At 46.8% G+C, this 11557-nt stretch overlaps 1 protein-coding gene and 1 pseudogene across 1 annotated transcript; both read left to right on the forward strand.

The window, feature by feature from the left end:
- The first annotated feature begins 643 nt into the window (after window positions 1-643).
- LOC127762662 (transcription termination factor MTERF4, chloroplastic-like) lies at window positions 644-6414 on the forward strand (annotated as a pseudogene).
- Window positions 6415-8642: 2228 nt separating this feature from the next.
- LOC127762663 (probable pectinesterase/pectinesterase inhibitor 16) lies at window positions 8643-10558 on the forward strand. Its single transcript, XM_052287132.1, has 2 exons — window positions 8643-9615; window positions 10044-10558. Exons 1-2 carry the CDS (start codon window positions 8643-8645, stop codon window positions 10556-10558), a joined length of 1488 nt encoding a protein of 495 aa, XP_052143092.1.
- The last annotated feature ends 999 nt before the right edge of the window (window positions 10559-11557 follow it).

Raw genomic sequence — 11557 nt, forward strand, 5'->3', positions numbered from 1 at the left:
TTTTTAACCTTTTTAAAATGTAAGAATGCTAAAATTTTGGTAAGTTAACAATATTACTAAATTTTGATAGGATTCGCTTGATGCTGTCAAATTCTCAAGGCATGACCAATATTTGATAACAAAATATCGTTATATATTTGTTAATTTTATCAAACAATGATATAGTTTAAAATGATATGAATCTTAACATGCCCTTAGGACCCTATTTAGGATCGGCCATTCATGCCCATATATTCTCTTACTGAGTCAAAAACATTTTTTTAAGAAATAAAAACTAATTTATAAGTAAAATTTTGATATACATGTTCTTAGCGACTTAAAACCAATGCTAAAAAAGTACATTGAAAATATATCAAAATCAACTAAAAAGTTTGAAAATTCAATTTTTTTTTTTTGGGTTTAGCTTATAAGGGCAATCAATAGGCTTTTATTCACTTAAGCCCCTTAGTGATCTTAACATATGCGGTTATGACCATTTTCTGACTTTATGCAAATTAGCCCCTAATTTAGGTCGAATTTGTACAAATCACCACACGCCGAGGCCGCAAACCCCACCAATCCCACAAACCACTCTCCAACCCCCTCTGCCTCCTCCTCGCCGTCGCCGCCGCCGCCACCGCCGCTCGCCGGCGCGGCACCAGCCATGTTCCCCCTCGTCCGCTCACTCCGTAGGCTCGGCCCTGCCGCGGCCGATGGGCGCCTCCTTCTCCCCGTCGCGCCGCTCTCCTCGAAGGCGGCCGCGCCGCCGCCGGAGTACGAGATGCCATCGGTGACGTAGGGCGTGATCCAGAGGAGGAAGGAGTGGCTCGTCTCCCGCGTGCTCGCGCTCGACTTCCTCCGCTCCGCCGGCGTCTCCGACCCCGCCGGCGAGCTCGAGGCCGTCGAGCTCCCCTCCTCCCTCGAGGTGCTCCAGGAGGGAATCAACTCCTCTGACTTCAGCCCTCACGACGGCAGAGAGCAGTCGAGGTCATCCAGCCGTCCACGTTTGATCGAACCATCCGCCCAAAAAGCGCACGGCCGCGTCGTGAGTCTGGGCCAAGGCCGGCCCAACAAGCCTCGTCCTCCAGCGCCGTCTGTCTCGCTCCTATTCCTTTTTACCGCGAACAGATGCGTTTTGGCGGCCGCGCTCGCCTTTTTGGCGCCAAACGAGGTCACAGCGCCAGGCGATCATCTGAACCCTTCTCTTCCTTTTTTTTCAGCACGGATTCCACTGTTGATCAAGCACAGGTGAAGTAATCTGGCCTCTTCTCTTCCTTTTTTTCAGCAAATTATTTGATTGTCTTCCACCTCCTCCATTAGACAGTGTTGGAATAATTCATCAAAGAAGCCTCCAGCGAAATCTGCATATTTGAGATGGAAGAAAACAGGTCTGTAAAGCTATGGTTGTTACTTTTTTCACCATGATCGGGTAGATTTTACTTGTTCGATGACCACCAAATCATTTTTTTTGTTCCTGTAGAGTGGGTGTGCTACCTAGTTTGTTACCTGAAGTTGGCATGGAATTCAATACTGTTGATGAGGCTTGGATGTTTTGGGTTAGCTATGGTGGTCAAAAAGGTTTCGAGGTTAGAAAAAGGTACTCAAACAAAAGGAAATCAGATGGAAAGGTTAGGTCATGCAGATATGTTTGTGCAAATGAGGGTCATAGAAAGGAGGATAAAAGGGATCATCTAACAAAGTGTCCAAGAGCTGAAATGAGAACCGATTGTCAAGTTCGCATGGGTGTTGTGCTAGATCAGGAGAAGGGGAATTATAAAGTAGCTGATCTAGTTTTGGAACACAATCACATCCTTCAATTGCCAGAAACCTCGCACTTGATGGTGTCTCAAAGGAAAATTTCAGAGTTACAAGGTTTTGAAATTGAGACAGCTGACGATGCGGGCATTGGGCCCAAAGCAGCACATCAGTTGGCTAGTATCCAAGTTGGTGGCTCACTTAATCTCAGTAACACTCTCCGTGACCACAAGAATTATTTACAGGGCAAACGCCAACGAGAGATGGTATATGGTCAAGCAGGAAGCATGCTCATGCATTTTCAAGATAAAATTGCTGAGAACCCGTCATTTCAATATGCATTGCAGATGGATAGTAAGGAGCAAATAGCAAACATATTCTGGGTTGATGCTAAAATGTTCACTGACTATGCATATTTTGGTGATGTTGTCAGTTTTGACACTACTTTTGGAACAAACAAGGAAAGTAGGCCTTTTGGTGTATTTGTTGGGTTCAATCAGTTTAGGGAAACCATGGTTTTTGGTGCTATTCTACTGTATGATGAGACATATGAGTCCTTCAAGTGGTTATTTGAGACCTTCCTAAAAGCACATAATGGCAAGCAACCTAAAACAATCTATACTGATCAGGATTCTGCAATGGGAAAAGCAATTAAGAAAGTGTTTTTAGAATCATGGCATGGTTTGTGCACTTTCCATATCATGCAGAATGCTGTTAAACATGTAGCTGAACTCGAGGATGAAGAATCCAGTAATTCTCCTAAACAGACTGCCGAAGACAACGAGGAAGAATGAAGTATTCTCGCAGATTTTAGTGCATGTATGTTTGAGTACGAAGATGAGGAAACATTTGAACAAGCATTTAGCACCATAAGGGCAAAGGCGAGCAAGCAAAGTTGGTTGGATAGTATATACAAGGTGAAAGAAAAATGGGCTGAATGTTACATGAAGGATGTGTTCACACTAGGTATGAGAAGTACACAGTTAAGTGAGAGTCTAAATAGTGAACTCAAGAGGCATTTCAAATCTGATTTTGATATCATTCGATTTCTTCAACATTTTGAAAGGGTGGTGGAAGATAAAAGAGAAAATGAGCTAAATGCTGAATTTGAATCAAGGAAGAAAATACCCAGAATAAAAATGAGGACACCTATGCTAATCCAAGCTAGCAAGCTATACACACCAATCATATTCGAAGCTTTTCAAGCTGAATATGAAAGATCCATGGTAGCATGCACCACGGCATTGGAAGGCAACAATTGCTATCTTGTGGCAATTGGCAGTCTAGATGAAAATTGTACCTTTGAGAAGGAGTACAAAGTTGTTGGTGATCCTTTAGAGCAAACTAGTACATGCGGCTGTGGGATGTTCAGTAGAACTGGAATATTGTGTGCACATGCTTTAAAAGTCCTTGATTTGATGAATATAAAATCTCTCCCATCACAATATGTACTGAAGCGATGGACACGTGGAGCACGTAGTGGGACAGTACAAGATAACCATGGACGAAGTATTATAGAGAACCCAAGATTAAATGAGATGCTTCGCTACAAAGATATGACCCGCAAATTTCTCAATTTGGCACTTCGAGCTGCCAGCCATCCAGGGTCTACCTTGTTAGTAAACAACGCACTTGATATCCTTAGCAAGCAAGTTGAAGAAGAAATCAATGGATTTACTGATACCATAGCTCTAGGTCCCACTGATGTTACTCCTCCAAGTGACTTGGTGAGTACAGCTCGCCTAAAGAAAAAGGAGGTGGAAACAAAAACCTCAAAGCGCAAAAAAAATTGGCTTGATAAGCTGCACAAGTCCACAAAGAATGGAAGTAACAAGAGAGGTAAGAGAAAGAAAAAAGGTTCAAAGGTATGTGAACATGTTCAGTATTCAAAGTATATTTGTTTCTCTTTCACTGTTCAATGGGAACATGCTCAGTTTTATTTCTTTTATTTGAAGGAACAAAAGACTGCAAAGACGGGAGGCAAGAAAAAGGGAAAAGAAGCATCAGTACATGACAATCCAGCAGGGCAAAATATATATCCTAGTACCTCTTTGCCCATGAAAGAAATGTCTGAACCATACATGGCCATCAACACCTTCTCTCAACTATTGATGGTAATATTTCGAAGCTATGATCAATTAGTATTAACATCGACATAGTTTAAATTTTCTTTAATTTTTCAGGGAGCAACCGTCGATGATCTTGATGTTGAATTCTAGCAATGGAGTTTGGTTTTGGTGAATAGGCTTTTGGTCTCTGCGGGCTACGGCACCTGCCGAGATTGTTCTTTTGGCACGCTTGATGAACAGCTTGATCTTTTGGGCAAGGTGAGCATTTATGCATCCATTGGTTGTACCTCCCTTGTTTGTTACTGAACATGTGCAGATGCCCCCATTCACCACTGCCAACAGGTGCTGAACGCAGGGGATGACATGATTGGTGTTGAGCACTTGGAAGAGGATTCTCATGGCAAGGCTCTTCTGAAAGGACGACGCTATGCCGGATCAATGAGCACCTTCAGTCTTTTTTATTAACTGAATGCACACGCCTGTGGTTAGTGTGTACAGTTTAGTATGTCATATACACTTGGTACTGGACAGCAGATAGCAAGCATTTTGGGGGACAAAAACTGTTGGTTCTCTTGAACAGGCCATATGCCCAGAATTGGAACATAAGTTCATTGCAGTGATAAGTTACAAATGGCCATTTCATCATTTTGTTGGACAAGCCATTCTCACTACAAACAATTTACAGAGTTTTTTTGCTTTCTATACAAATTACAGAACACATGCAACCCCATTTTTCAGAACAAGTGGTCTGCTGCCTGTGTAAAGAACAATCTATCATTCTAATAACTGCACATTCAGTATCTCCAGAATGCCATTCGGTTTGACATACAACAAAGCAACACTCCTGGACGCAGCATTAAGGAGCTGAAGAGGAGGCCGCTGTGTTCCTCCACTCGCTCGCTGCTGAGAGACGGCGAGGAGGAGTTCCTCCTCTCCCTGACTGCCGAGGAGGCCGCTATGTTCCTCCACTCGCTCCCCTCCTCCATTCGCCACGCGCTGCCTGTCGCGGCGCATGGCCTGCTCGAGCTCGGCGCGCGCACATCGAGCTCGTGGCACCGGTGCGCCGTGGCCGCGACCAAGCGCTGCATCTTGCACACCTTCCGGTCCCCATCTCCTCAGCTGAGTACCGCAGACCGACGGTGAGAGCGAGGGCGGCGAGGAGGACGAGCACGACGGCGAGAGCGAGGGCGGCGCGGGGGACAAGAATGACGGCGATGGCGGCGGCCAGATAAGGAGTACGAGCACGGCTGGGCGATGGCGGCGGCCAAACGGGGACGGGGCTTGTTGGGCCGGCCTTGGCCCAGACTCACGACGCGGCCGTGCGCTTTTTGGGTGGACGGTTCGATCGAACGTGGACGGCTGGATGACCTCGACTGCTCTCTGCCGTCGTGAGGGCTGAAGTCAGAGGAGCTGATTCCTCCAGGAGCGGCTCGACTTCCTCCTCCGCCTCGGCCTCTCCACCGACGACCTCTCCGCCTACCCGCTCCTCCTCGCCTGCTCCCTCCGCAAGAACGCCATCCCCGTCCTCTCCTACCTCGAGAAGATCGGCGTCACGCGCGCGCGCCTCGCCGCCTTCATCCGCGCCTACCCGGCCTGCCTCCACGCCTCCGTCGCCGTCGACCTCGCCCCCATCGTCAAGTCCCTCCGCGGCCTCGACGTCGACCGCCAGGACCTCCCCCGCGTCCTCGAGCGGTACCCTGACATCCTCGGCCTCAAGCCCGATGGCACCATCAGCACCTCCGTCGCCTACCTCGTTGGCATCGTCGGCGTGGCGCCGCGAGACATCGGCCCCATGGTGACGCACTTCCCTTTCTTCCTCGGAATGCGCGTGGGCACCACCATCAAGCCTCTGTGCGAGTACATCACTTCTCTCGGGCTGCCAATGCGGATCCTCGCGAGGATTCTCGAGAAGGCGCCATACATTCTTGGCTATGATCTCGAGGAGACGATCAAACCAAATGTGGAGGCATTGCTCAGCTTTGGCATTCGAAGGGAGATGTTGCCGCTGGTGATTGCGCAGTATCCGCCTATTCTTGGACTACCCCTGAAAACTAAGTTAGCGGTCCAGCAGTACTTCTTCAACTTGAAGCTCCAAATCGACCCTGATGCGTTTGCCCGTGCTATTGAGAAATTGCCTCAGCTTGTTAGTTTGCATCAGAATATCATACTAAAGCCGGTGGAGTTTCTCCGTGGGTGAGGGATTAGTAATGAGGATGTTGCACGAATGGTGGTTCGATGCCCTCAGATTTTGTTGCTTCGGATGGAGCTCATGAAGAACAGTCTTTACTTCTTCAAAAGCGAGATGAAGCGCCCAATAAGTGAATTGTTAGACTACCCTGAGTATTTTACTTACAGTTTGGAGTCAAGGATCAAGCCTAGGTACATGAGAGTTGCAACTAAGGGGATTAGATGCAGCTTGGATTGGTTCCTAAACTGCAGTGATCAGAGATTTGAGGAAAGGATGAGAGGGGATTTTATTGAAGGCGATGCACCAGGACCCTCCTTTACAACGGGAGGGAAACTTCAGATGCCAGGCAGCCAGTTAGTGTCGGATGATGATAATGCGGAAAGTGACGATGAGGTGCTATATAGACGAACAGTCATGCTCTAGTGAGTGTAGTTTCTTCTTCTTGTCTTTCTTTGAAAAAAGCTGCAGCATATAGTGCATATTAGTACTTTGTGAACATCCACAAGATTAAAAAAAAAAACTGGCCATTTTTGTTCCAGATTTGGTGGAGGATAATCCCAAAGATCTTTCGTGATGTGCTCCTGACAGTATCGTGCACGCAAGTGAGTTCTAATTTTCTATGTTTTATATGTCAAAGACTATCTAGTATAGCCCTGATAACTAAAACTTACTGCAAGGGATTGAAGTATACTTACTGAAACTGTTATTATTCATGCCTGATTAGTGACGAGGAACGACCATCTGATTATTTTGCTCAGCATTAGTAGCTACAAGATATTGTATCAGTGGCTACTCCAATAAGCTAGAAGTAGAGGGGCTATAACAGGGAAGTAAATAATGAAAAGATAATGAGTTGTAATCAGGGATGTGCAAGTAACCATACCCTTTTCTGCAAAACTAATAAAATGGCAGATGAGGAGATAAATTTGAATCACCAGCGTCAAGTCGTCAACACACTTTAGGGGCTATCTTTGAGACACAGTGAGACTTTCACTTTTCAAGTAAGCTTCCCAAATGAATTTGTGATAGAATACGTCCTCTGTTACTTATACCGACTAGAAACTAATCATAAACATGAGTAATCTATAAATTGTTGATGTCGATTCTAATTATTTGCTTCATTTTGTTCATGACTTCAAAGCTATACCATCATTATCGGTAAATAGCTGCCTGGTTGTTCGCATTTGCAAACTGAAATTCGCTAACCACGCAGGCATCCTCAACTGCAAGATGAAAAAGGCTTTGGCGTTAATGGAACATTCTCACACCAACAGAGGTCATTGGAGTGCTGGCCTAAGCAACAGCTCGAAGGGATTAACAAAGGTAGCAGATGTACTCCGTGACAGCCTTTGGGCTTTGGTTATGTGCGACTTTGAGACGAAAACTGGAGATTCATAGACCAGTTTTGGTAGGAGATCAAAGAGTAGCTGTGGTAGAATGGAGATAATGTGCCAGTGATGAAAAATCCTGTTCACTGAAATTTTACTCTAGGACACCATATGATCCCACAATAGGATTCAGATTTTTGTAGCTTGTAGACTATTTACTGTCTGTAATTCAAATGCTGAGAAAAGTATTGCCTAATGAACTTACTAGCACGGTGTGTACAGCTTATTTCCACATAACCACATTTCAGTGTCTATGGTTCTGTTGCCAATTGTAACATCCTGAAAATTTACTATTTTCTAATCTTGCATCATGCTGATTCTTATGTAATAACCTTCTAAACCTAGGAAAATATAATTAGAGAGATCTCCTAAAACTGACTCGCATAAAACCTCTTCTTTTATTTCTTTTGTGATTCTCCTTTAAAATTTATCTTGAGATATTTCTTTGATTTGGTTTTAATTTAAAACCTTCTTTCAACTAAAATTCTTTTATTCAAATTTAGTTTGAAAACCCTTTCTATTTTTATGAATTATGGTTCAAAAAATCCTTCAATTTTGCTCTTGAACCTAGACCAAAGTAATTCCAATCTCATTGGAATTAATTGTTAATCTATCCTTTGATCTTAAACTCATCCTTTGATTCTCGATCCAAATATCCAAATTTCCTCCTTTTAATCTAGCCACCAATTTAATTCGTGTGGCTTGATTTTCTTCTCGGCACAAGAAATATTATTATTGCAAATATTGTGAATAATTGCTCTTGTGCTAAAGAAAATAGATTATATCTTTGTCATTCAAATTTCCTATTAGAGTGCACCATTTTTGTGAGAACATTTACTCCTTTATCCATTAATCAGGAGTCCAGGACCATTTCCTTTGCTCCATGCTTGTTTCCAGCTCTCCATGTGCTCTGCATTGCCAGATGCCTCCTTGCAAAGCTGACCTTGCATTGCATTGCCCACAGCTCAACCATGCAATGTTCTATCTTCATATCTTGCTAGGAGGATTAGCACTCACTAATTATCTCTGAAGAAACATGACTTATTATCACTGATTATCAGTGAAGCTTTTACCAAGATTGTGAAAATTTTCTGACTAGTGTTGTTTGATCAAATTTTAATCGAGTTATGCACCAGAAACTCAAGTACTGAACTAGTTAGTACTTTATTTAAAAAACGTTGTATAAGGTTGATTCATAATGCATTATTGACATCACTAGCAAAGGCCACATTTGTGTACTGATACTCTATAAAGCCCTTGGTGATGTGCTTGCACATTGCACCCATGCATCTACACACGCATCAAGCTAAGGACATGGAAACGCTTGGGAGGAGGAGAGTGGCGGCCGTTGCATGGTGCAATGCCATTGCAATGGCGCTAGCTCTAGCGACACCGGTGGCTGTCGCTGCCAACCACGGCGACACGGCGGCGAAGGACAATGTGGCCCTCGTCCCGAGGATTGCCGCACCGGCAGCGGCGGCGCCGTCGGGTGTGAACGTCACGGCCATCTGCATGGCGACGCCGTACCCGAGCGCGTGCGAGACGGCGCTCTCGTCGGCGGCGGCGCGGGGCGCGGGCAGTGACCCGTTCGCGGCGTCGGTGCAGTTCGCGATGACCCGCGGCGAGTCGGCGCGCGCGCTGGCGCGCAACCTGTCGGCGTCGTCGAGGCCACGCGTGGCGCCGAACGGCATGGACGACTGCGCCGCGCTGACGAACCAGGGCACGTGCGGCGACAGCCTCGCCGCCGTTCCCGACCCCGCGGCGCGCTCCGCCGTGCGCGCCCGAGTCGCCGCGCTCGAGCAGTTCATCGGCACGGCGCTGGCTCTCCACGCCAAGCTCAATGGCGGCAGCGGGAGCTCCTCGCCGGCGCCGCCGAACCGTGCCGCGTTCCCATCCTGGGTCACCATGCACGACAGGCACCTCATCTCATCCCCGGCGAGCACCATCGCGCCGGACGCCGTGGTGGCCCTCGACGGCAGCGGGATGCACACGAGCATCAGCGACGCGATCGCCGCCGTGACCGCGCCGCCGCCGGCGCACCACCCCACGGCGAGCGGCGGCGGCGCAGGGAGCCGAAAGGTGATCTACGTGAAGGCCGGGAGGTACGAGGAGAGCGTGAGCATCACGAGCAAGCAGAAGAACGTGATGCTGCTCGGCGACGGCAAGGGGAAGACGGTCATCTCCGGCCACCGGAGCGTCGCCGGCGGCTACACCACCTACGCCTCCGCCACCGTCGGTGCGTACCCTTCCCACTACTCACGTCGACACGACGCGCCACCATGGACGACATGGATCGTCGTACGTACGTGCGTGGTGTGTCCAGATATCTTCCATTCCATGCAGAGATGCCCATGCATGACAGTTAATAGTTCGATCGATCTAGTCGTTAGATGCGCACACTTTTTATAGCCTTTAATTATCACCAATCTCGTCGAAATTAATCCTCAGCCGTCCAAATGCTAACGATAGCGATGTTGCACTTGCCAATTGCCATCACCCTTTTTCTTTCTAGCTTTCTGTTTTTTTTTTTTTTTGCCGGTTTGTGCTGTACACTGCACTCCCATGATCAATTGCACAAGCAGAAAATTCTCATTTTCTACTAGTAGTAATAGAAATGGATATAATCAATAATAAATAATGGCGAATTGATGATTATTCGTGCAGCTGCAATGGGGTCGGGGTTTATAGCCAAGGGCCTGACGATCGTGAACAGTGCCGGGCCAGGGAAGGGCCAGGCGGTGGCGCTGCGCGTCGGCGGCGACCTCTCCGTCGTGTACAATTGCGGCATCGAGGCGTACCAGGACACGCTCTACGTGCACTCCAACCGGCAGTTCTACGCCGCCGACGACATCTCCGGCACGGTGGACTTCATCTTCGGCAACGCCGCGGCGGTCATCCAGGGCTGCGAGATCCGGGCCCGGCGGCCCGGCCCGGGCCAGGAGGACACCGTCACGGCCCAGGGCCGTACTTACCATCTTGGCAGGTGCTGCAGGTTGGGAGAGGTGAGCATTGCTGCAGCTGCAGCTGTGCACTGGAGCTCTGATGAACTTGGCCATGGTTGCCTTCCTTGTGCCAAATCTTGGGGTGGCCATGGAGGAAGAAGGGTGATGGCAAGAGCTCATTGCCGCCATTTGGCTCATGGCCTTGCTAGTTTGGGAAGGAGAAGGGTGGTGAACTAGTTGCATAGAGGGCAAGCTTTTCAATGATGGATCCATCGGATTTTGACTTCTTGGTGCCTAGTGTGTATTATTGGGGATTTCTATTGGTCTGTTTGCCGATGCTGAGCAAGATGTCAATTTTTATATGCAATGATGCTATATCCACAAGTGATGCTAACAAATTGAAGATTTGTGGTCACTTTATTGCATTGTGAATCCTGTCTAGTGGACATTGTGTAACATGATTATAAGGTTCCTTTTTCTGGTGAAAACTAAGAATAGAAAAAAAAGGGGGGGTTGACATATTATGGTGTTAACAACTCGGCACAAATATTGTAGTGTTCATTTAGCATATTGTTCTTTTGTTACGGAGTAGAAAGTAATGTTTCGGCTTATCTTGTAATCCTTTTGGGCCGTGGGGCCAGCTGTCCCATCGTGGACATTATCTTCATAGTTGTTAATAATATCACTATCCTATTTGGAGAACCGACAAATCCTTATCCGGTGATGTGGTTGTTAACAATGAAATTTGGTAAGCCCAAAGTTACCAACGGCTTAGAGTCAGTATCGGCTTCAAAGTTCTAGAATCAGCCGATGGGAGTCAAGTCGCCACGATGTCGTGTTCATGGTGGAGTCGGATCAATCAAAGGAAGCTTATCTAGAAGAGTCTGAGTTCAAGACGGATGCGACATGACAGTTTATCTATTAATTAGGCATAGTTTGTTAGTTTCCTTTTATCTTTAGGAAAGTGTGTTTAGTGTCCGATAAGGACTTTATCTTTTCCTTTTTAGTTTCTTTCTTGTCCGACAAGGACTTGTATCTCCCTATGGGTATAAATATGTACACCCGGGGTCTATGTAATCTATCTCTACGATCAATACAATTCGGCGCATCGCCACCCTTTTACCTTTTCTACTTTATTTTATCGTCCGGCGGGACTTGGCACCTGACGCGGGGCTGCATCGGTGTTCGATCTCCGGTGAAGGGGTAAGTCCAATGTTCCGTCAGCCCAAGCAATTG

Source organism: Oryza glaberrima, chromosome 2 (assembly GCF_000147395.1).
Source record: "Oryza glaberrima chromosome 2, OglaRS2, whole genome shotgun sequence".
Lineage (NCBI taxonomy): Eukaryota > Viridiplantae > Streptophyta > Magnoliopsida > Poales > Poaceae > Oryza > Oryza glaberrima.

Bases quoted from the DNA above. Each gene is read 5' to 3' on its own strand.
- LOC127762663 (XM_052287132.1), top strand. From the start codon at position 8,643: ATGTGCTTGCACATTGCACCCATGCATCTACACACGCATCAAGCTAAG. The intron at 9,616-10,043 runs GTGCGTACCCTT...TTATTCGTGCAG, and splicing joins CTACGCCTCCGCCACCGTCG to CTGCAATGGGGTCGGGGTTT.